This window comes from Ptiloglossa arizonensis, chromosome 9, assembly GCF_051014685.1.
Source record: "Ptiloglossa arizonensis isolate GNS036 chromosome 9, iyPtiAriz1_principal, whole genome shotgun sequence".
Lineage (NCBI taxonomy): Eukaryota > Metazoa > Arthropoda > Insecta > Hymenoptera > Colletidae > Ptiloglossa > Ptiloglossa arizonensis.
The window spans coordinates 7,479,749-7,506,672 of NC_135056.1; the positions used below are offsets into that span (position 1 = coordinate 7,479,749).

At 36.6% G+C, this 26,924-nt stretch overlaps 1 protein-coding gene across 3 annotated transcripts in view; it reads left to right on the plus strand.

Annotated features, from left to right (window-relative positions):
- Window positions 1-26,924, plus strand: part of LOC143150923 (semaphorin-1A) — a 715,101-nt gene that overhangs the window by 634,228 nt on the left and 53,949 nt on the right. For all 3 annotated transcript variants that reach the window (XM_076319521.1, XM_076319523.1, XM_076319522.1), the window contains exons 7-9: window positions 13,744-13,848; window positions 17,386-17,474; window positions 18,418-18,559. In XM_076319521.1, the coding sequence (XP_076175636.1) occupies window positions 13,744-13,848; window positions 17,386-17,474; window positions 18,418-18,559 (336 nt within the window). The remainder of the gene's footprint in view (window positions 1-13,743; window positions 13,849-17,385; window positions 17,475-18,417; window positions 18,560-26,924) is intronic.

Below are 26,924 nucleotides of genomic sequence, written 5' to 3' on the forward strand. Positions count from 1 at the left end.
AAATCGAAAATGTTAATAATTATTCTTGTCAACGAATGAATGAATCTCTCGGTGAACCACGTTATTTATAATTTATTATTCTTATTACTGATAAATCCCAGAAGAATGTGAAACTGGTATAATGTAAAAAAACTCGACGACCTTGTTTTCGTCTTTTCACGTATTTTTGCCGATTTTCCTCTCTTCCATGGCATTTACCATTAGCTCCGGTACGAGCTAAAATTTCGAATCAATTAGACTCAGTTAGACGAAAGTTGCCAGCCCTGTAACAATATCGTTTCAGGATTAACCCTCTTGCCTCGCACTCTCAGTGCCTTGTACCTATTAAATTCAAACGGATCTAAGATCCCTTTATAAAATTTTGAAACTCTATCAGCTTTCCTTCTCCCTTCAAGACAGAAAATAACTTTACTGTTTTAACATTTAATGTATAATATTTAATGTTAACTTAAGAATTCTAATAATAAGTATTCGAAAAACTAGAAGATTCAGTGATAGAACTTTCAATTTCTCGAATTTTATTACTATCTTTGAGATAGTGTCAAAAAAAAGAAAAATCGATTTTTGATATAAACTGTCAAACTGCTTCTTTAATAGTTCGAATAGTAGACATTTCTAATGGTAGGGCATTCAGATAAGAGTAGTACGTATAACGAATGTTCTATTATACATGATTTTTAATTTTTCCAATTTTACCACAATCTTTCCAATATAATTTGAAACGTCAATATTTAGAAAAATATAACGAAAGAAATATCTATGCTTTCATACAAAATTACATTTCTCATAAATCGTTTCAGTAGTGAAGAATTTCGATAATAGAACATTCGAGTAAGAATGATTCGTGTAACGAATGCTCTACTGTACATGATTTTTAATTTTTCCAATTTTACCACAATCTTTCCAATATAATTTGAGACGTCAATATTTAGAAAAATGTAACGAAAGAAATATCTATGCTTTAATACAAAATGAACATATTCCTCATAAATCCTTTCAGTAGTGAAGAATTTCGATAATAGAACATTCGAGTAAGAGTGATTCGTGTAACGAATGCTCTACTGTACATGATTTTTCATTTTTCCAATTTTACCACAATCTTTCCAATATAATTTGAAACGTCAATATTTAGAAAAATGTAACGAAAGAAACATCTATGCTTTCATACAAAATTACATTTCTCATAAATCGTTTGAGTAGTGAAGAATTTCGATAATAGAACATTCGAGTAAGAGTGATTCGTGTAACGAATGCTCTACTGTACATGATTTTTAATTTTTCCAATTTTACCACAATCTTTCCAATATAATTTGAAACGTCAATATTTAGAAAAATATAACGAAAGAAATATCTATGCTTTAATACAAAATGATCATATTCCTCATAAATCCTTTGAGTAGTGAAGAATTTCGATAATAGAACATTCGAGTAAGAATGATTCGTGTAACGAATGCTCTACTGTACATGATTTTTCATTTTTCCAATTTTACCACAATCTTTCCAATATAATTTGAAACGTCAATATTTAGAAAAATGTAACGAAAGAAACATCTATGCTTTCATACAAAATTACATTTCTCATAAATCGTTTGAGTAGTGAAGAATTTCGATAATAGAACATTCGAGTAAGAATGATTCGTGTAACGAATGCTCTACTGTACATGATTTTTCATTTTTCCAATTTTACCACAATCTTTCCAATATAATTTGAGACGTCAATATTTAGAAAAATGTAACGAAAGAAATATCTATGCTTTCATACAAAATTACATTTCTCATAAATCGTTTGAGTAGTGAAGAATTTCGATAATAGAACATTCGAGTAAGAATGATTCGTGTAACGAATGCTCTACTGTACATGATTTTTAATTTTTCCAATTTTACCACAATCTTTCCAATATAATTTGAGACGTCAATATTTAGAAAAATGTAACGAAAGAAATATCTATGCTTTCATACAAAATTACATTTCTCATAAATCGTTTGAGTAGTGAAGAATTTCGATAATAGAACATTCGAGTAAGAGTGATTCGTGTAACGAATGCTCTACTGTACATGATTTTTAATTTTTCCAATTTTACCACAATCTTTCCAATATAATTTGAGACGTCAATATTTAGAAAAATGTAACGAAAGAAACATCTATGCTTTCATACAAAATTACATTTCTCATAAATCGTTTGAGTAGTGAAGAATTTCGATAATAGAACATTCGAGTAAGAGTGATTCGTGTAACGAATGCTCTACTGTAAATGATTTTTCCATTTCTCTGCAATACCCACGATCTGTAAACTAACGTATCTGATATATACGCATAATTTTCGGCACAATTGCAATTCCCTCTAGCCAACAACGACACTGACGTGTCTCAACGGATCATGAATAGTCGCGACACGTGTAATATGCGTAATACCAGCATCGGATGTGCATACCAGCAGAGAATGGATAGGAAACCTTGTCTTAGGTACTGCAAATCCAAGCGTACATCGTGTGCTGAGCATTTAACATTGTAACGTTGATGGATTTCCTGGCGTTAACGACGGATCGTTGATACTCTCTGTTCCGATCCGCTTTGCCTAATATTCTGCTTAACATCGTCAACTCCTCTCGTACAGGACCAAACAAAAATAGATCGTTCGCAAAATTTTTTTCCTTCTCTTTTATTTTGGAAAAAAAACAAAGCAGACTATTTAGTAGAAGTAAGTTCATCGAACTGGATACCATTTTGTTCACTTGTCATCTTCCATTTTCTACATAAATTAAAAATTCCATCAACGAAGAATTTCCGTAATTTTGCATTATACAATAAAACTCGTCTAAATGAGTTTCGGTATTATCTTCCAGTTACGTGAATTTTTTAAAGAGAAAAATAAGGGATGATCGCTCGACGCGATAGAAATACGACGAGTCGATCGTTATTTCTCATTTAAAATCTCGCAACTGTTTCTAAATTACAAATTACGTGTTACAATTAACGAGCCGTGTGAAAAATACTTGTATCTAAAACGACACGAGAGAAATATAAAAATTGTTACACTTCGGTGCGTTAATATAATGAAAGAAAATGTTCAAGTTGTTCACATTTTTCTGCTTCAAAATTTCTCTTCCCCCCCACCCCTGGACAACAAGGCATAATCTACTTTGCAAAACACTACGTACAATCGCAACAGCAATACTTTCGAGACTCTTTCTATTGTAATTCCGTCTACTTGAAAAAGAGCACGAACTTTGCGATCGACCTAATACGTTACAAATTTTTCTTTGCCCCCCTCTTTGGACCGTAAGGCGTCCTCCCTCCCCCACTTTGTGAAACACTGGTTTTATACCGTTATTTACGGTCATAGCTGCGATATTTGTGGGTTTGTTTTATCGTAACCCCATCAATAAGAAAAAGGGCACGAATTTTACGATCGACGTCATAGATTCGTCGTAAAAGGCCCTCCGAAAAATCGTATTATCTGGTTGGCCCAATTTTCTGCCCAGGCTCGGTTTGCGTAAGTCGGAAAACGGTAAAACGTAGTCGACGTTTATCACCGTAAGTCATACGGCACGTTATTATGGCAAACCCGAGTTAATGCCAGGGTGTAAAATTTATACGGTGGAATAAAGCGAACCCGAGTCGTTAGACGTTAACAAAGCCAAATCAACGTGGCTACACGGCGGGCGTTCCAACAAGTCCAAGTGCAATGTCCACATACTGGACTAATAATAGTGACACGAATAACGTGCGTACTGCCGTAGCCAGATGCTGAGCGTGGTTGTTATGGAGCTGTCGATTCGTGTTTTCAGGGGCCTCGACGGGCGAAATTTGTCGCTTAATTACTCACTCGTAATTCGTATTAATGTTTCAAGTGGTCCAATAACCGGGCGCTCAGAATATTCGGCAGCCTGTGACAATACGTTGCTTCCATTACCCTGTTCCAAGATATTAACCTTAAATTCACGAATGTTATTATATTACATGTCTATTCGAAATGTTTGTTATCGAATATAGTATTGATAATATAAATAGTTGGAATAAATACATTGTATAATAATAGGTTGTGAGTATTTCGACCCTAATTTTGAATCTTTCTCGATGTATCGATTTGTAAATAGGAAGAAAAAATGAATTATAGATAGCAAAAGAAGGAAAAGAAGAAACAATTAACTGAAGGAAAACGAATAAGTTGTGTATTCGAAATGTTTGTTACGTATCGAATATAATATTAATAATATAAATAGTTGGAATAAATACATTGTATAATAATAGTTTGTGAGTATTTCGACCCTAGTTTTGAATTTTTTTCGATGTATCGATTCGTAAATAGGAAGAAAAAATGAATTATATTTAACAAAAGAAGAAAAAACAGAAACAATTAACACAGGGAAAATGATTAAGTTGTTGTGTATTCGAAATGTTTGTTACGTATCGAATATAATATTAATAATATATATAGTTGGAATAAATGCATTGTATAATAATAGGTTGTGAGTATTTCGACCCTAGTTTTGAATCTTTCTCGATGTGTCGATTTGTAAATAAGAAGAGAAAGAAATTATATTTAACAAACGAAGGAGAAGAAGAAACAATTAACACAGAGAAAACGAACAAGTTGATGTGGACTGATACGAGTGTGATGAAAATAAAACACACACATAATTAACTATTATAATTTTAAATTTTATATTTGAAATTTTATATTTAAAATTATACGAAATTTAGAGTTAATTATTTATCGATACCACGAGCAAGTAGGTCTTCGATTTTATCTTTCAAGTATATTTAGCGAACGCTGAAATCTATACGTATTATTCCAAATACGTCATTGATTTAAGAATTGAAATAGATCTTTGAGAATGAAACATTGTCATATTATTTTCGACATTTAAATATCTTATGGACCAAGTACACGTTCGGGTGAAATATGAAACCGTTTATTATTAATTCAACGAGGTGTGTTCGTTTCGTTTTAAGACAGCAATATCTGTGCTTTTGTTAGAAAAAAAAACAGAAAATACCTCTTAGAGGCAGTATATCTGTCAACTCGTTTCGCGGAGAGTTCATTTATCGGATTTCACTCCTTTGGATGCATTTCTTCTATGGAAAAAGAATAGTACATACTTGTCAAGATAGATAACGCTACAAACGTGGAACAGTAAATTATTGCTACACACACCTCGGTTAAACCGGACGCCATCACACACAGTGCAAGCATCGGTAACTTCTAGACCTCGATACCATGTTAATATCAAGGATTATCTTTTGAACATCTCTCGATGTAGCACCATCAAACCCAACGTTGACATTCAAGCGTATCTTCAGCGATGAATCACCCTTTACTACCTAGCAGTAAATCCATAATGTCAACGAACGTTGTGCAGCCATATTTTAAAAATGATAATTTTCATTTAGAAGCCCACGGTACAGAAGTAACTTATCGGAAAACAAATTTTCACTCCAGCCGCATTCACTCCGTGAGTTCAGAAGTTTCCAGACAATTCGTGAAAAACATTCCGTTCAACTCGATGAATTTGTTGAATATTGAACAAAGTTCTCGCTCGAGACGAATGAAAAATACAACGAATAAAATAAAATTTGTATCGGTTACTCGACAAACAACGATATTACGAGTTAATAACGAACAAATTTATTGGAATCGAATTTTCTCGACGAATAAAGGTAATTTTTTTTTTATTCGAGAAACGATTTATCCCTACGAAGATTTTTATCTATACCCGTATCATTATTCGAAGTTTATTTAAAGCTTCGAATAACTTACGAGACTGCGTCTATTAGAAGTTTCGAATAATTTATGAGGCTGCGTTTATTAGAAGTTTCGAATAACTTATGAGGCTAGACTGCGTCTAGAAGCACTTTCTTTGCTTGTAAAGGCTCGCTTTTGAAAGGTAACGTGTTTCAAAGGAGCATGCTGATAGTGTTTGTTAACACACAGCCACGAGATGCGGGAACACACTCGGCAACTGCAAACTATGAATTTATCGTTCTGAAAAAAGCAAATAATTATTTTATTAATAACACCGCGGGATATACACCGGGAAGTTCGATTACATTTCACGATAACGCGTATATAACTATTGCTATTATATTATCCGCTCGGGAACAATTGCGTTTTATTACGAGCTAGTACAATATACCGATAGAATCACCTTTGGTAATTTAAGAGTGTAAATACTGCTCGTTAAATATCACCGGCCAGTTCTTACATCATAATATATCAACGTCGAGCTCGTTATTGACATTCAACAGTTAAGGTGAACTTGTTGAATTCGCCATAAACCTAGCAAACAGTGTACGTATAATAGACGTAAAACGTTCTAGAACCATAGTCTTTAATAAAATTGTCTTAAAGTTAATTACAACGCAGCTCGCTTATTTCTTTATCAATGTATAATAATTAACACTTTACAACGATTCTCGCGCATTCGTGACTTTATTAAGCCAGCAGTTATCGGCCGATATCACGTGTACGTGATTTCGTTTAGCCGGTGGTTATCGGTCGGTATCGCGTATATGTGACTTTGTTTTATAGCGCCTTAGATCACCGCTCAGTACGGTTTTAATTTCTTTTAAACTGGTATTTTATATCCTATACTATATTTATATATAATACCTTTAGTAACTACCCATATTCTACTTTGATCGAATAAAGATTTTGATCTCGCCAGTATAAGATTATCAGTGTAAGATTACCATAGTAAATTAAAATATTAATTTCGATAAATATGAATCGATAACACGTGTCGTACGAGCACTTCTATATTCTACTGCTCGATGATATATAAATAAATTAGCGACAATTTCTAAAAACAGGTTTCGACGCAAAATATTCTTCAATAATAAAACTACACAAACGTTGCGTTATATAATTTAAGTGATGGTACTTCCAATGGTTCCTATACCGCCATTTACTTCCATAGATTAGGGCTGATATTATTCGAATTTTTTATAGGTATTTAAGTGCTATGAATAAATTTTTAACATTTGAGTATTCGAATATTATTATTACATATTCTATTATTCGAGTATTCGAATATCAACATACTCTATTATTCGAGTATTCGACTATCATTACATATTCTAGTACTCGAGCATTCGAATATCAACATATTCTATTATTCGAGTATTCGAATATCAACATGTTCTATTATTCGAGTATTCAAATATCAACATACTCTATTATTAGAGTATTATTCGACTATCATTACATATTCTAGTACTCGAGTATTCGAATATCATTACATATTCTAGTACTCGAGTATTCGAATATCATTACATATTCTAGTACTCGAGTATTCGAATATCATTACATATTCTAGTACTCGAGTATTCGAATATCATTACATATTCTAGTACTCGAGTATTCGAATATCAACATACTCTATTATTAGAGTATTCGAATATCAACATACTCTATTATTAGAGTATTCGAATATCAACATACTCTATTATTAGAGTATTCGAATATCAACATACTCTATTATTAGAGTATTCGAATATCATTACATATTCTAGTACTCGATTATTCGAATATCAACATATTCTATGATTCATGTATTCGAATATCAACATATTCTATTATTCGAATATTCAAATATCAACACCCCCTATTATTCGAGTATTCGAACATCATTACATATTCTATCATTTGACCATTCGACGATCATTATACCAGTATTGTTATTCAAATAAGGAAATATTTATATACTTGCACCAAGTTCGAACTACTTGTCGAATCCCACTACTCGCATACATACTACGTGTATCTGCATACTCAACCAGTCCCCAAATTACCAAACGCTCAAGTATTCCAATAATACTCGAACAGTATTCGCTACTACACACACGATTCGAAGAATTCGAATATTCGACTACAGAGAAATCCAGCCATTCCCAACCCCTCTAGACAAAATAAAAACGTCAAAGACGAACGAAAAATTTTCCAACGCGAAACGTGGATCCACCCATCCACCCAGGTGTTAATTTCGAGCTTCGGGTAGATATCCAACCATTAACTGACGGTGAAGGTACGCGTTAGCGGTACGGCCGCGTCTCTTCGTTGCCCCCGCAACACTTGTCGCGGAGTGCACTAATAATGCCGGTGCAAAGAACCTGGCACGTAGCGGGAAGCTTCCTTCAGTCGTTGGGTATTACCAGAACGACGGTGTACAGTATTCGCGGGCTTCGGCGTTGCAGGGCTCACCGTAGATTTGTAGCCTGCAACGAGCACGTTCATCCCCTAAGTCTAACGTCTACTTTGCCCGGTTATATATGACCACCGGGCTACTATATACACTTATCGCGCGCATACGTTGGCCAGCCTCAAATCCCATCGTGCTTTTTGAACGTGAAATATGGAAGCCCCGCGAGGTAGGGAGCACGGCCTTCGAGGATCTTCGTTCGCGGGAGTATCAGGGAAAATGTAGTCTCTCTGCAAACGCCACTCCATGTACACAGGGACAGTTTTCGGCCCCGTACGTGTACAGACGCACGAAAGCCACGGCTTTGAGGGATTCCACAAACGCGGTACCTATGAAACGGGAGGAAAATTGGTCACCTACGTGAGCGCATATGGGACAGAATCTTGTTGGCGAATGGCTTCGTGCTCGACGGTTCCGGATACCTTCATCCGAGACTGTCGAACGACGGATGCACGCGCGTTCCACGAGCGAAAACAACCCGTACGGATTCGTTTCGGTTATTCCCGATCGACCTGTTACGTGGGGACACCGACGGGAACGATACCGTATTGATATCCGTAAATTGCAATCCACAATAGTGTCGAACACGGGATTACCATCCTTGGATCGCGAGGAATCACTACGGGAGACATTCTTTGAAGAATGATCGTTCTTAGGACTCGGGGGAAGTGCATCGTTCCTTTATCGGTGTTAAATGTAATAGTATTTCGATCAAATAAATTGAATATAAAACACTTGAATATAGCTAAGTATAATTATTCGAATATTCAAATATCTACATACTCTATTATTCGAGTATTCGAATATCATTACATATTCTAGTACTCGAGTATTCGAATATCAACATATTCTATTATTCGAGTATTCAAATATCGACACATCCTATTATTCGAGTATTCGAATATCATTACATATTCTAGTACTCGAATATTCGAATATCAACATATTCTATTATTCGAGTATTCAAATATCGACACATCCTATTATTCGAGCATTCGAATATCATTACATATTCTAGTACTCGAATATTCGAATATCAACATATTCTATTATTCGAGTATTCAAATATCGACACATCCTATTATTCGAGCATTCGAATATCATTACATATTCTAGTACTTGAGTATTCGAATATCAACATATTCTACTATTCGAATATTCGAATATCAACATATTCTATTATTCGAGCATTCGAATATCATTACATATTCTAGTACTCGAATATTCGAATATCAACATATTCTATTATTCGAGTATTCAAATATCGACACATCCTATTATTCGAGTATTCGAATATCATTACATATTCTAGTACTCGAATATTCGAATATCAACATATTCTATTATTCGAATATTCAAATATCAACATACACTATTATTAGAGTATTCAAACATCATTACGTGTTCTATCATTTGACTGTTCGACGATCATTATACCAGTATTATTATTCAAATAAGGGAATATTTATATACTTGCACTAAGCTCGAACTACTTGTCGAATCCCACTATTCCCATACGTACTACGTGTATCTGCATACTCAACCAGTATAGTTTAACAATATCTGTGTTAAATATAGTAGTAATTCGAGAAAGTAAAATTTTTGAATATAGAACGTCCATCTGCGGTAAATATAGTAGTGATTCGAGAAAGTAAAATTTTTGAATATAAAATTTGAACCGAACGACCATAACTTTGAATCGATACTCGTGTATTCACGATTAAATTAAATTACAGATTGAAGTAGGTGGCTATGAACGTATCGTTATTGGAGTTTTTACAAAAATCTCTAATATGAATGGAGAATATAAAATAATGAATTAGATTAGACGATTTGGTTTTTGTTACAAGTTGACGAGTGAAAAGTAAAAGTAGAAGGTTTTACTATGTCGACAAAAGTAGAGTTGATGACCCTTATCAAACATGGAGATATCAAATCGAACCCGTACCCATTTGACACTTGTACGAAAGTATCGATATCAATGGAATGCTTTTTAGAAAGTATCATCAAATATTGCACAATTGTGAGTATCGTATTTTAATTACAAAAGGTTAGATGCTGTACAGGGTGTTTCGATAATCATCCTCGTACACTGATCACGTTACAGTCATTTGTTATTTTGCTTTACCAAGTAAACACGCGGGATATTTATCATCCACGTAGACGAGAATATAACGAAGCGATGATAAACACAGTTAATGATGAGTCTGAATTTTATGAAAAAGTCGTAACGAGCGTCGAGACTCGTGTCGATACCAGTGACTTCGTCGACGACCATTAGAATAAGTCGTTATCGAGATGTTGAAATTCCGTGTATAGTTCACGAACGACCATTGAATCCGCACGAAGTGTCGGTTCGATGCGAAATTTGAGTTCAAAGTGTCATTGACGCGTATATTCTTCAAGACGACAATGCAAATTCGTTAACGGTTACTGGTCTACGTTGTCGAGATACATTGCAAAATTTCTTATCGCGAAAAATGGTTGAGTCGGGCTTGCGAAGCACATGATTTAAACAGAACGGTAGCACGGCTCATACGGCACGTGACATAATTCAAAGACACGTTTCCAGGTCGTTTGATATCCAAAAGTGGTTACATCAACCGACTGCCTAGGTTACCCGATCTGACAGCCCCCGATTCCTTTCTTCAGTATTTCTTAACCCATTTGCATCCATAAGCGAAATATTTCTGGCGCGACAAATTCGAACAACTTTATATTGTGAACGACACCAACTGATCACCATTCGAATGTCCATGTCATACTCGAGGCACATTTAGATTACCGATGCAAATCATTTCTAAATAGGTCATCGCTCGCAGATTATTCCCCACTCGATGATATTGGTAACTCAAAGCATTGATAACTAATTTCGTTTGTCGGTACAAACGGATCAAAGAACACAGTCCATTCTAGTGAATCCAAAACTCTGGAACAATTAAGGGACAATATACGTAAATGAAATTAGAAACATTCACCCGACATGTCGTGCAAAATGCATTCCATCTGGCCAAAATCGTTTTCTGTGTTCAACTACCGAGCTTTGATAAATAATATGCACACGTGTGCAAATCGGTAGTCATTTATTTTTTTTTTCAAATATTATTTAAAAGCAAAATATAGAAGTAATTTTTGGGAATTCTATGTATATTGTTTCCATTTTTTTTTGTACCCTCGAAATATATTTTATTCGTCGAGGTTTTGAATAAATCTGAATTTTGTCTCAATTTATTGGATATTATTCAAAACTAATATCCGTTCGTTTCTGTTAATATTTTGAAGAAGTTGTCGAGGAATGTTTTTGTGGATATATTCGGGGCGGTTGCTGAGAAATGTTTTCGCGTGAATAAGGAATCGAGGAAGGAAGATGATACGAAGTAAACGTGCATGTTGCGCGGCAGAGAGCCGGAATTTGGTATAACTAGTAGTAAATCTCGAAACTAGGAAATTTCAAACTGCATCGGGGAGCATGAGTTTTGTACCAAGTGCTCTGATAACATAGAATATACGCAAAATTTTCTTCCATTTTAGGCAAACGTATCTGACGAAGGATATTCTATGCGCTGCATTTGATTAATCCTTTATCCGATTTAAACGACACTTCTCCGTTTTAATTTAATCTGATACACCAAAAACATTTTAAAACTTCTTTGTAGAATAAAGTTTAACAAATTTCGGATTTACAGACGACAATATATAAATTAAAATTATATTTTACTCGTTTACATTCTGAGATTACCAGGTACACAGTAATAAATATTTTCTTAATGTAATTTTTCCTTTAGACTAACGCTGTACACTTGTAACTTCTATTTTGTATAAAATAATTAGTTTCACAGGGAAATAAATAAACATATCCGAGACAAGTATCACTATCGAAAAAATCTAATATTCACAAAATGATTATAATAATACGTTCAATAAAGACAATCTCACATCCAGCTTAATAACTCGCTCGCACAAGTTTAACTATGAGGATGCACAGCACCACGATATCATTTGAAAGTTTACACGTTGACAAGTCTACAACAACACCCGTTTATCCACAAAATCTTCATTCCACAATTTCGACTCACTGTCTACAAAGAGTCTGACATTCGCAAGATGATCATGATACTCCAACGATATCATTTCAAAGTCTGCGCGTTGGAACACCCATTTATCTACAAAAACTTCGTTCCACAATTTGGACTCACTGTCTACAAAGAGTCTAACATTCGCAAGACAATTATGATACTCCACCGAGAGACTATGATACTCCAACGATATCATTTCAAAGTCTGCGCGTTGGAACACCCATTTATCTACAAAAACTTCGTTCCACAATTTGGACTCACTGTCTACAAAGAGTCTAACATTCGCAAGACAATTATGATACTCCACCGAGAGACTATGGTACTCCTACGATATCATTTCAAAGTCTAGGCATTGCAATGCCCGTACATCCATGAAAACTTCGTCCCACAATTTCGACTCACTGTCTACAAAGAGTCTAACATTCGCAAGACAATTATGATACTCCACCGAGAGACTATGGTACTCCTACGATATCATTTCAAAGTCTAGGCATTGCAATGCCCGTACATCCATGAAAACTTCGTCCCACAATTTCGACTCACTGTCTACAAAGAGTCTAACATTCGCAAGACAATTATGATACTCCACCGAGAGACTATGATACTCCTACGATATCATTTCAAAGTCTGCGCGTTGGAACACCCATTTATCTACAAAAACTTCGTTCCACAATTTGGACTCACTGTCTACAAAGAGTCCAACATTCACAAGACAATTATGATACTCCACCGAGAGACTATGGTACTCCTACGATATCATTTCAAAGTCTAGACGTTGCAACGTCCGTACATCCATGAAAACTTCGTTCCACAATTTCGACTCACTGTCTACAAAGAATCTAACAGAGAGACTATGATACTCGTACGATATCATTTGAAAGTCTGGTGGTTGCAACGCCCGTACATCCGCAAGACGATTACGATACTCCACCGAGAGTATCCTCGTGTAAATGTTCAATCGGCGAGAAAAAGCAGTCGACAGCCGTAACCGTGTCGAAAGGTTACACGATTTGCATAGCATCGCAGTCATCCAGGAGTCTCGCGGCGGTTGGTGACAAGCGGCACTCGCATCTATAATACCTGCGCCGCGGGTGCAGTCGAAATGAACACGAAGGATTGTACGTACGTAGGTACACATGTCCCGGGTGAAATTTAGTGCTCTTTAATTGCCGGGTCTGAACGCGAGATACGACTCCACTGCGATGGGGGCTACGGTCCCCGGGAAGCCTTCCTCGCGACATACTGGGTACGACAATGTACGATGATTACCCGCAGGCATACGCCGCGCGACGGAAGCTCGTAGCAAAGTGCATTCCGCGAACGGTTTCCGAGTGACACGACAGGACGTGGAAATTAACTCGAAGGTGTCTTTACCGTCGTCGGCTCCCGCCTAGCCGACTCGTTTAACAGGCAAATGTTACAGAGATGCGACCTAGACTGACACGAGCATTTATGCATGTTTCAGAGGGACAGCTGTACGCCGCGACAGTGGCCGACTTCTCCGGTGGCGAGCCGCTGATTCACAGGGAGAAGATACGGACCGAACGCTTGGATCTGAACCAGCTAAACGGTAATGGAACTCCCGCTAATTACATTAGAATATTCGTGCGTCGCTGAGACACCTCGACGACGTTCACCGTGACACGGTACCCGAATTGTTCCCGGATTTTCCGCCTAGCGTTTTCGTCCGTGCATTTCAATATTACGTACACCACCGTGCACCGCGTGCACGCAGGAGTTCGAAACGGTTGCGGAATTTCTTACAAGTGTCCCGTTGAAACAACGGATAGCGTAGAATAGAAGTTCGCGCGTTTAAAGTTCCAACGAGAACGGATAAATAAAAATTATCGCGCGGTATAAATTTCCACCCGGAACGGACAAGTCGTGGTTCTGGAATCGTATTTACAAGAACGAACGACGAAAGTTCTCCGGCAACGGGATAAGTGAAAGCCTCTTCTGGCCTGTTATTTTTCACGAGTTTGATCATTCTGATGATTCTTACGGGAGTTTATCATCGGGAAGGGACCTGCGTTCGAAACAAACGTTGTAGCGAGTTATTGTATTTTTTACGGTACTATGTGTCGTTGATTGAACACGATTAAACACGGTGTAGTATAAATGTAGAGTTTTGTTCATTTCGCGAGAGTTTTCGAATAATTGTTTTCTTGGAATTTGTATCGTAAGAGTGTTCAAATATCTGTTGTACAAGATTTCGGAAAATGTTCTCGAAGTGAATGCTTTTTTCCAGTGAAAGTACCGTAAGAATATTTTTGTAAGGAAAAGTACAAGTTCGAATAGGATTATTAAAAAATAAAAGTTAACCGTTTTGCTTTTTCATACCTATCGCAAACTGTAGTCCACGGACCCCCGGGGGTCCCTAAGCTCTCGGAAGAAGAAAAAGAACTATATATTATACGAGGTGGTCCATAATTCATGGTACAAATGAGGTCAGAGAGATTTATGGCTCGAAATAAGACGAAAATCAAGGATAACGAAATTGCATTAGAAGTGTCGTTTTCGAGAAAAATGCATTTGAAAATCAGTCATCTAACAACTGGCATTACAGTATAGATGTTTAACTCTGGAACTACCAAAGGAGTTAATTTGACTAAACTTAAAAAATATCGTTTCAAAATTCTTTTTAAAATTACTTAATTATTAACTGTGCCTTTGTCTGCAATATCGAAGCAATTATTGAAACAGTACAACTTATGGTACTTGTAAATTAATTTCTTCTTTCCCCATTTAACTTCGAAGATACGTGTGTGGTGTGATAGAAATAGGAATACGTTCTAGTGTTAAAGTATTCCTTCACACACTTTAAAACGCGTTAATTGGTAAATATTCATAACAAACAAACTCCGACATCGTATAGAAAAACGCTATCAACGTCTCAACAGCGATCCATAGTGACATCCGTAACGTCAATTGTTAATTAGATGTACTCGACCAATTTCTAAATGCATTTTTCTCAAAAAACGATATCTCGAACGCAATTTCGTTATACGTGATTTTCGTTTTATTTCGAGCCATAAAATCCTGACCTCGTTCGTACCATGAATTACGAACCACTCTGTATAGTATAGTATAGTGGAATAAAGAAATTCTTCCTGAAGTATTTTATTTTTCCATCTAAAAACACAAGTCAAAATATTCCCTGTCATCGATAACGAACAAGTCGAGAAAGAAATTTGTTATACCTATCTATTAGAAAATACTATTAAATAAATTCCAAAATATCGAATATTCGTCTTAGAAGAAAACACGTGTAACCATACGTTGCATATTGCACTTACGAAAACTTTGATAGCCATTTATGACAAACGACGTTACATTTTTAATATTAGTATATAAAATGCGTCGTTGGGAAACGATAATCGCTCGAAAGAAATATAGACTTGTTTTTTCCAATTTGTGAAATGTAATCGTACTGTATTCTACGTGGCGAAGAAATGAGTCTTTTTCAAGTTTCGAAACGCGGATGGAAAATAAAATCCAGAAATAAAGTGTAGCCACCATCGAGCTTTAAGGAGAAAAGAATTGTTTTCCCGTGGACCATAAAATTCAGGAATATTCTTGTAATGGAAACATTTTGCATTTCAATCGACATTTTAACGGCATCACTTGGACAAATGCCACGGAACGGAACGTTCAGCAGCGTTCGTCCTGTTTTCGAATCCTCGTACCTTTTCATCGCGCAACATCCGTATAAAATTTTACGATATTACACGACGACAAGTTATCGCATGGTATTGCGTTCGTTACGCGTTGTTTCTATGTAATGGATGATGCTTAAGCGATGTAAGAAGCTTTGCATAAATTACGGGGTGGCAATTTGCGTATCTCTCGCGTCGTACGCTCCTCTCTCTCTCTTTTTTTTTCTCCCTTTTTTTTTTCACGTATTTATAGCCGGTAAATTGTGTCGCAAATTCGCGTTCCGAGTTTTGTACAAATTACGTAATCCGTTTTAAGCTCGTCTCCCTAAATTTTTGATCGATCGCAATTTCCACGCGGCCGTTTCGTTAGCAATTTATCACACGGTGCTCTTAAATTGCAGCGTTATCGAAGATCTATCGACGAGCATGAAATTAAGAGACTATTTCCTCTGCGCCGTGAAATATTTCAAACGGAATTCGCGAACAGAGAATCGAGTTTATGCGCTAGTTGGGAGAATCGAGAAGAGAAATAGAAATATCGAAGCTCTCTTTAAATATCGAGGTTGTTAACAAGCAGCAGCAATTGCTAGTAACGTGGAAAATATTTATTTAGATAATCTACAGGATAAAGAACCCGTTACAGCTGAATACTATTCAAAGTAACGATAATGTCAAAGAATGTTATTCGACGAAAGTATATTACAGAAACTATTCGACGTAATTTAAGTAGACAAAGGTGTTGAAGATACGAGTATAGTCCACATTTGAATGAATTCAATGGTCATATTCGCTACATGTATTTATACGTGTCGAGAAACATATAGTTCCACTTGATAACCTTGAAATCTCCTTCACACCTTCGAGTATAAAAAAATTAATTAAACCGAGAAACGAACACTTCATTCCTATCCAATTTCTACAAAGTAGATCTAATTTCTAATTTCTACAATATTAAATCACATTTCTACAAACAAAGATTTGTAGACCCAGACTATCGTCTCTAGATACAGTCATTTAAATCTCTATCATTATCCTATGACAACTCTTTCGATTGTTTATGAAGTCAAAGTTGTATCGATCGTCCTGTATGTCAAACTTCTGTTCAACATTTGATCTATGAGACATCATTCGATTTTATCCAGCAGTTTATTCAATATTAAACAGTAATTACTCTCGTTAATAATTTTCCACGTGAATTTCTATACAGTTAACAACCTCAGAATTTAAACGTTGAGCAATAGCAAAACCTCCTTCTCCATATATATTCTAGTACCGAAGCATCTTTACAACGAAGAAGAGCACGATGTAACCTAAACAACGATCTGAACGATAATATTATGAAATACTTCGAATAAATTTTATCGGTGTATTTTATTAAGTTTAATTTCATTAACGTATTTGAACAAAGCACCGTTTCTTGTACATAACAGAATTGGCTCTTCTGCTTACAGGACCGAATTTCGTCAGCTCGTTTACGTACGACGATTATGTCTTCTTCTTTTACCGAGAAACGGCCGTCGAATACATGAACTGTGGCAAGGTAACGTTTACTTTTAAGATATTAACCACAAACTTTCAATATTCAACAATCTCTCAACACGTTGACTGTCGTTTCATGTACATGTATTAATGCTATTCGAATCTCCTCTCAAAATCGTGAAAGACACGTTCCACCTCTTTTTCCTTAATTAGTGTCATACGAGATATTTCGTTGGATGAACTTAAATAGGACACTCTATATGCAGGGTAAGGCACCCTGTTCTACGACCTTAGTTCTCGTGTTCACCAATTCATTCTGAACAAAAAGTGTTCTACGTACTATGGATCTATCTCGTTTAGTAAATCAATTGTATTAAAACTAAAATATCAAACACACACACGGTTAAACAATAATACCAACGTATTTACTTCGTTCTACCTTTGATTTCGTATAAAATTTACGTCGACTTCAAGAACAGAGATAAAACGATGAAGTTAAGATAGTTCCCAACTATAAAATTTAAATTCTATGTTTTAGACTGCATTTGATAAAAAAAAATAAACCTACCATGTGATGATAATTTTTATTAGACATTACCTACTGAACACAAGAAGAGATGAAGTATGTCGAGTACCACATCGGATACCCAGTGTTCATGCCACTAATATTTCGATTACTGTAGCCTAATTTTTTTAAAACCGTGATATGTAGAAATCCGAAAGCGAGATTGAAAATAATTTAAGTACGAAGTAACTTGGAACAATGGCCAGGTAAATTTCCACGCAAGCTCTTCGACAGTCAACGTGTTAACGAATACTCGCGACGGAGTCTCGTTTATTGCTGGAGCGATTCTTCACGCTCAAAGACTCTTTTCTTGTTCTTTTCGAGGCGATAAAACGGGAAAGTAGTGAAGCACAATGGCCGCGCAGGTTCGAGTAAGACGCGCGCAACGAAAAAAAGAATCGAAGGAGCCAATTGTTCGGAGCTCGCATTTACGTTTTAGGCGGTGTACTCGCGGGTCGGTAGAGTATGCCAGCACGACAAGGGCGGACCTCATGCGTTCAACGACAGATGGACGAGCTTCCTGAAAGCAAGGCTGAACTGTTCTGTACCCGGCGAATACCCTTTCTATTTCAATGAAATACGTGAGTATGCTTGCATGTACACACGCGCACGTGTGCTCGTAAGTTCAGGAGCTATGACGTTTGTCGAGACCCTCGTCGAGTGCACTCTCGTCCTTATGTGCTGGACAGAGGGGTTGGGCTACCGGTGTACTACCTTGCACACTGTGCTTGTATGGCCGGACACCGATCAAATATATGGGTAGGATCAGCTAACCAATTTTACAAACAAACCGTTTTGTTACGAAAGATCTGCAATATTCTTCCTGTTCACCGAATGTTTACCAGACACTTACCATGACTAGATTCTGAAATTTTTGCAACCGTCCTGGGTTCGCAAATACATAGATAGTTAGGACAAACTTAGATGCAAACCATTTTGATACGATGGATGTGTTAACCTTCTTCGAGCTTTTTGAATGTTTACCAAATACTTACCATGACTAGAATGTAAAATGTTCGTAACCATGTTAGGTTGGTAAATAGATAGGTAGCTAAGACAAACTTAGATGCAAACCATTTTGATAAGATGGGTACACAATATTCTTCGAGCTCTCTGAATGTTTACCTGATACTTACCATGACTAGAATGTGAAATGTTCGTAACCATGCTGGGTTGGTAAATACATAGATAGCTAGGACAAACTTAGATGCAAGCCATTTTGATACGATGGATACACAATATTCTTTAGACTCTGTGAATGTTTACCTGATACTTACCATGACTAGAATGTGAAATGTTCGTAACCATGCTGGGTTGGTAAATACATAGATAGCTAGGACAAACTTAGATGCAAACCATTTTGATACGATGGATGTGTTAACCTTCTTCGAGCTCTCTGAATGTTTACCAAATACTTACCATGACTAGAATGTGAAATGTTCGTAACCATGCTGTGTTGGTAAACACATAGATACTTAGGACAAACTCAGATGCAAACCATTTTGATACGATGGATGTACATTATTCTTTGGACTCTGCAAATGTCTACCAGATACTTATCATGACTAGAATATGAAATTTTTGCAATCATGCTAAATACATGGTTGGAAAATATAGTACATGGATAGCTAGGACAACTTTAGATGCAAATCGTTTTGATACGATGTATGTGCGATATTCTTCGAGCTCTCTGAATGTTTACCATGACTAGAATGTGACATTTTTGCAACCGTGCTGGGTTGGCAAGTACATGGATAACTAGAACAACTTTGGATGCAAATCGTTTTGAGACGATGTATGTGCAATATTTTTCAAGCTCTCTGAATGTTTACCATGACCAGAATGTGACATTTTTGTAGTCACGTTAAGTTAGCAAATACATGGATATCTAGCTAATTTACGCGGGAAATATTTTGGTACAATGGATGAACAATATTTATCGTTTAATGTCGACTAAAAGTCTCACCAAGACTAGAATTTTTAAGTTTTATAATTATATTAGGTTGACGATACATAGATAGCTAACCAATTTTACATGCAAATTAAATTATCACAAACAATGTGCAATATTCATCAGCGACTTTGACTGTCGGCCAAATGCTTACCTTGACCAGAATATTAAATTGTTATAGTGATACCGAGGCGTTAATAAATGGACAGGTAGCTAAGTTTACATGCACGCTGGTTCGTTACAAACAATGTGCAATATTCATCAACCACTTTGAATGTCTACGAAATTTGTACTTACAATAGCTAAAATGTCTGATTTTCATCTACACATTTAAATAGAATCGATTAGACAATTACACATAGAACCTTTTTCGTTACTCATGAAACACTTTGACATATCACCTAAATGCTTTCAATGATTAAAATCTATATAATCAATGATTATACGTGTATAAATTTCTATAATCGTATTGGCTTGTCAAATGCATAAGTAAGACTAGCGAATTGTATAAATTGATTTTTTCAAGAGTATGTACAACATTCATCCGATACTTTGTTACCTTCTTAATGCTTACAGTAAAGAGGAACATTAATATTTTATTTATATATATATATACAAATTATAGACTTATTTTATAAAGATTAGTTTGTGTATTATAATTGAAATGTTCGTAATAGTTCGATCTATAATACATCAAAAATTGTGGAACGTGCAACGAAAATTCTTTATCCATTCTTAAATAATAAGAATCGAAATAAATTTTGTTTACAAAAACGGAATAAATGTTTGTTCTCGTACATTGGCTAATGGTATAGCAATGTAATCTCTAAAAGCAGTACGAATGTTGGCCAAAAGCGGGGTGAAATGTCTGTATACGGGTTAATTGGGCTTTAATCCAAGGTCTGAATAGTCCAGCAACCTTCAAGGGTCATGCTCTTTAATGTTATACCCTGTGCACGGTACATAATTTCGACCGGAAATCCGCCCTTTTTGTCTTTCCCTGTCACTTACTACAGTGTGCACAGCAACAAAAGGAATGTGCTTTTTTGCTACAACATTTCACCGTCACGGAGTCTGAAGCAAAAACATTTTATTCAAACATTGAACTACCCCTATCGTATCGTGCAGTGGCGTAACAAAAAATTACTAAGAGGGAGGACAAAATTTTGCGATGTTTGTATTTATTTCTACAACGTCGAGTCCAATCTTCTTTTTATTTCACCGGTATTATCACACGAATATCGATATTGATTTTTTTTTTTATGAATGTGTAAACGAAAAATAGAATTTGGCTCCCTCTGATGCACAAATGGGCCACACTACTCAACGTTTTAAAATAATTTCGTTAAAATCTCAATTTGGAATTCAATTTTTGTTGGTACTAAATAGAAGTAACTATAATCTAGTCCAGGGTAAAATAATAATGTTTGAACAATTTTGGAAGAAAGAAACAAAAATAATCCTTGATTTCTACGAACTCTAAAAGTTGACTCTTCGAAATTGTGTAATTTTTTTTAATGTCACTTCGAAGAAGTATTCGCATTGTATGTATGTAAAATTTCAAGTCGTTTGAGTAAATGGTTACACGAAACTTGTGACAATTTGAACAATACAATTTAAAAAAAAACAATCGAAAAAATCTTCTATTCCAGAAGAATAATTCCAATAACAAATATTTGCAATCAACTATAAATCATAGTCGTTACTTAAACAAAATACAACTTTCACAATTTCATTCATCGTTCATCAGTACCTATGATAAGCACCATAGTATAAATTTCATTAGAAACTACAATTAATTAAAATCTACAATTCCGAAAGAAAGAGAAGCAATAATCGATAGCGATAAAACTGACAAGGATATTGAATGTAAAAATAAAAAAAAAAATGTTTCAAATTTTCGATAATTGCAAACACATCGGTTTGTTTTCCCCAAAAAGCAGAAAGAGTCGTTTAACACGTATTACGTCTCGCTGGCTCGTTCCTGAATCAATACAGAGTAATTGCGGCCGACAGTTTCGAAAGTGCAACGTAAATTGGCAAGAACCGGAATCTTGGTTACAAATATCGTCCCAGATAAGATCCCTTCGATATTCCTTACGGGGCTTACTAGAAATCCATTGAACTTGATCTCTGTCGGCTATCTCACTATGTATCAACGCTTCTCTCGCGTAACTTCTCTCTTGTCTGTTTTATCGCAATCGACCGTTTTAACGCTGCATCGGCAGACCGTATAAACGATCAAATAGCCCCGCGCAATTATGACTTAACGATAAGGTGACGAGCCAATGGATTTGATTCTCCCCCTTTTTGCTCGTGAACTTCATCCAATATCCACTACTTCTCTTTGCTCTTTTCCGCCATTGTTTCTACTCAGCAATTTTACATTGCTGACCAACCGATTTTCGTCTTCGCAGCTCCCGAACTAGTTTTTCTTATCACCAGTACTTATTACATTATGATTCGATAGAGAAGGAAGGAGATACCGTTCCCAGACTGTGCCTCGTCGATCCTTCAATTTTATCTTTCTGCTACGTCGAGCAAATACCGATTCAACGGTAAACGATATTCCTAGCTGCTCCTCGAAAATATGGGTATTACGAGAAAGAAAAATCAGTATCGGGTTAAGGAGATTGTGCTACTACGAGTAAGTAGAACGTGGAAATTGATTTAAATTTTCATCGAGTTTTGTCTATACTGGATGATTCGTAAACGCATGGAAATATAGTAGAACCTCGATTGTCGCAAAGAAATGACAAGTATCGAGGTACGTGCAACGATCGAGGTAATCCATTCAATAAGAAAGACATAGTACTCCCATTTTGATACAGTACTTCCATTATCTATAGGTTCATTACCAGTTAGTTCTTTCTGCAATTTTACTTTGCTACATAACCATTTCTTCTACTTGTCACACACAATGCAAAGAACGAGACTCTCGTGCAACAATCGAGACCCTCCTGTATTTCGGAAAGTGAATGGACAAATTGAAACAGATATTGTAAAAAGAGTTATAAAAATATAGTGTCAGGCACATAACTTTCCAATTATAGAAAATTTACTCGTTTATTCAGTTTTACACTAATAAGGTTATATTACGCGTACATTAATTCTTCGTGTATTATACACGTGTAATATATACGTATAAATGCTCAATTACTCGTGCACAAATCGATATTTATTTAAAATAAGAATTATTGTGATATTAAAAACGATTCGTTTCACAATTTTTCCTGTATCCTCGGCATTATATTTCGTTAAATGAACAGAATTATAGGGAAATTAAGAAAATTACGCAGTATGGGGTCGAAGGAACTGCTCAAAATGAGACTATGGCACGTCTCAGCATCGAGTTTCGCATTTGCTGGAAATTACCAGGTAGCGTACGAATAATTTCGAGCCCATTTCGTGTTTCTTCTTACGGATTATGGTCGTTGGTAATTTCTGTAAGCATTAAGCGCGTGTGTTAAACATTAAATCGGGTTAATCGTAGTATATTAACGCGAAAGACAAACACTTCGAACATTTTCTTTAATTTTTCGTTCATTTATTTTACATCTTTGTTGCCCAATCTGTATATATAGAAAATAAAACATTAAGAAAGAAGAGAGATAAAAACAAAACAAAGTGCAGAGACGAAGCGCGGTTAAAGCGTTGTTACAATACCAAATTTTGAAACATTACTTCAAACTAAAACTTGTAACTAAACAACGCAAAAAATAGAACAAAAATTGAACGATACACAACAAGTAACAAAACAATATACAGGATGAGTCACTTAAGAGTGGAAGCTGAAATATTTTCGAAACTGTTAATTGTATCGAAAATGGCTTCGAACGAAAATTGAATGGTTTCGAAGGAGACATTGTTTAATATGACTAGAATTTTTATAAGTAGACGTGTAGAGTCCTGTACTTTTTTAAGTAGAGTTATATATTGTTTAATACGTCGATCGATTTAACTCGTTATTTGTAAAAAAGTGTTAATGTGTTATTTATATCAAAGAACCATTACTTTGAGAGATGTTTTAATTAAAATATTTGCAAAACAGTACTCGTACTGTAGAGGAATGAAATGTTAACACAGTGAAGAGGGAATCTTTTTCCAAGAAATCCTACTTTTAGATTCTTAGTGGTCCATAATAATAGAACCTTCGTATCTGTACGATAATGAGATAAATATATTTCGCAAACATACAAAACAGCGGATATGAACTCTTACTACATCAGTAAATTGTAATTCTATTCAAAATATATTTAAGAAAATTGAAAATATTTTTAAAATGTCATCCCTATTCAACAGAATTTTATATAAAATGATATGGATCAATCCAAATTGTTAACCTCTATCATTTCCTAGAGAAGAATACCACGTATAGTTAAAACAAGAACATAATTGAAATTGGCTGTACGAATGCCACTCTGTAAATATTTCGATACAAATAAGTTAATACTTTTTTATAAAAAATAACCAGTTTGATCGATCTATCCGTATGCATACTTCTATTTCAAAAGAAAAAACTTTATCTTCATAACATCTCTAGACGTTGTTTACAAAAATTATAATCGTATCGAACAATCTTCCCCTCGAAATCGTTCAATCTTTTTTCGAAACCTCTTCAACTTCCATCTTTAAGTAACTAACCCTATATATATAATAATTAACAGTCTTTAAGAAAAATACCTCAAAAGCAAAAATTCTTTTTACTTATTTAAGCGTGTAGATTTAATCTCGAAAGTATGGTTGGACATCACTCTATACAGTTTCGGCAATCGCTCTAACAGAGATTCGAGCACTTTCGAAAACTGATACTTTTTATCGATAACACACACAGCCACTCGATTCGTTATTCGGTCAATTCGTCTATCAATCGATTAAACTAATCGCCCGTACAGAGGACACAATAACCGAGAGTGGTGTCCACGCACAATGCCAGGCGATAGACCGATCTTTAAACCGGTTCTTGTCAAATATTGCTCGTGACTATTACAAGACTGTTAGGTGTATCGTTGAATTTTAACGCGCGAACGAAGACCTGGCGAAATGGATAAGCGTCGAGAACGAGCCCGGCTTTCATTTTTGATAGCCACTCGCGCGGATACCCTCGTGTCATAAACAAACTTTTTCATCGACGAATTTCCAAAGTTCTCAAAAGGGGTCAAGAGTTAATTCAACACTGGAGCGTTCGGTATCAGTGAATTTGTTGCGATGATTCAGCTGTAAACTGAATCGTCGAACTGTTCATTGAAACGTTCGTTGCGTTTAATTGAAACGGATATCGAGGACCTGAAATTCGATTAATAATTGTTTCTTCCTTATTTATAGCTACGAAACGATCGAACGTCGAATTTCCTCTACTTGTTTCATATTCTTGCGACAGTAAACCTCGCACCAGTTACGTTGAAACTTCAATTTTGAATCGTACTATTCGAACAAAATAACTTTGGAACGAAACACCTAAATCCTACAGTTTAAATTCACGTAACAGCGAAAAACGGTAAACAAAAAGTCCCGGTAGTTAAAATTTCGTAACAGTGAAGATTGGTATCGGAAAGAAATTCTGCAATGAAAGTTATAAGCACAACTGTGAAATCGGTATCGAAGTAAGAATTTCGAAAACGTGTAAACCTAATATTGAACCCACAGTGTGTCTCTCCTATCACCGATTCTCTACGACTACGAAGACTAACGTACAAATTACAGTGTCGTCAATACACATGGAACGAAATCATATTTTACTTCCAACGATCTAAAACTCGACTCGAAACAGCTTCCCTCGTAACAGGATATCTTCCCTGAATCGCTCCGAAAATCGCGCCATTTTACGACCCCTATGATCTCTCGCGAAGACCGACAAACAAGATCGTCAACCGTGTGGAGAAACGCCTGAGTTTAACCTTGTTCGCTTCCTGCTACCCTAAAGAGAAAAAAAAAACCCCCTTGGAAAGATCCGACAGCAATTGCACACCTTTGCTCGTCGTAGGACCGAGACTCGTAACATACCGGAAACGGTCAAAGAAGGAAGTGGGATCGAAGGAAGAGCAAAGGTCGTAAAGGACGGGCCCAAGTGGTCGGTGGTAGGTAGGGGTAGCGTCTGCGGGAAGTTGGCTCGAAAGTTGAAAGTTTCGGAGTACGGAAATCAATGAACCCCGAAGAAGACACATCGAGCGTCTTCCCCCGTGGCTGTACCGATCACCCCCATCGGTTTCTCGATCACGCTCGGAATCACCGTCGTTCGCCGCGTGCACGCCAGGCAGATAGGTATTCAACGGCACGTTCAGCGGTTTTCAGGCTCCGCGAGCGTCTATATACTTCGTCACTCGATAAGTCGGTTCAGCTGCCTATGGAGCAACGAAATGAACCAGCAGCTTCGAGTGCGGGACACAATGGCTGCGCAACGTCGACCCGCAGGATCGAACAGCGGTTGGACGAGGGGGAGAGTGGGGGTCGTGGGGGTTGGGCGGACCCCCCACCACATCGGAGGGTCCGACGGGCGAACGGGCGGCGGGGTGGGGGGAGGCTAACGCCGGTTCTCGTATAAACGTAGAATATTGTCGCCGCACATCGAACCGAAATCCCTATCCGGGCGAGGAGGAGAGTTGGCCACGGTCCAGCTCGGGAGAGCCCGCCGGTGGATCGCTGCCAAATCGCGGGTCCGGACTATCCCACCGATTGCACGAACAACCTACGTCCACCTCCGCCGGCGTCTACCTCATCCCGCTCCCTCATCTACTCCGCGGTCCCTTCGGAGTTGCCCTCTCCAGATGACGCCCGAAACGGGAGAAGAAAAAATGTCGCCGCTCCGTTGGGGGACGACGAACGACGAGGTGGGTGGAGGAGGGAACCAACGGGGAAAACCGTAGATGGATAGCAGCACGGATAAAGGGTTCGCGGGGAAATAAACTGCGGAGCCGGTGAAAAGGGAACAGCTGGGGCTGGGGTGGCATTGCCAGCCCGGGGGCAACGTTCCCCGAGCGTGTTCCCGCCCGAACAAG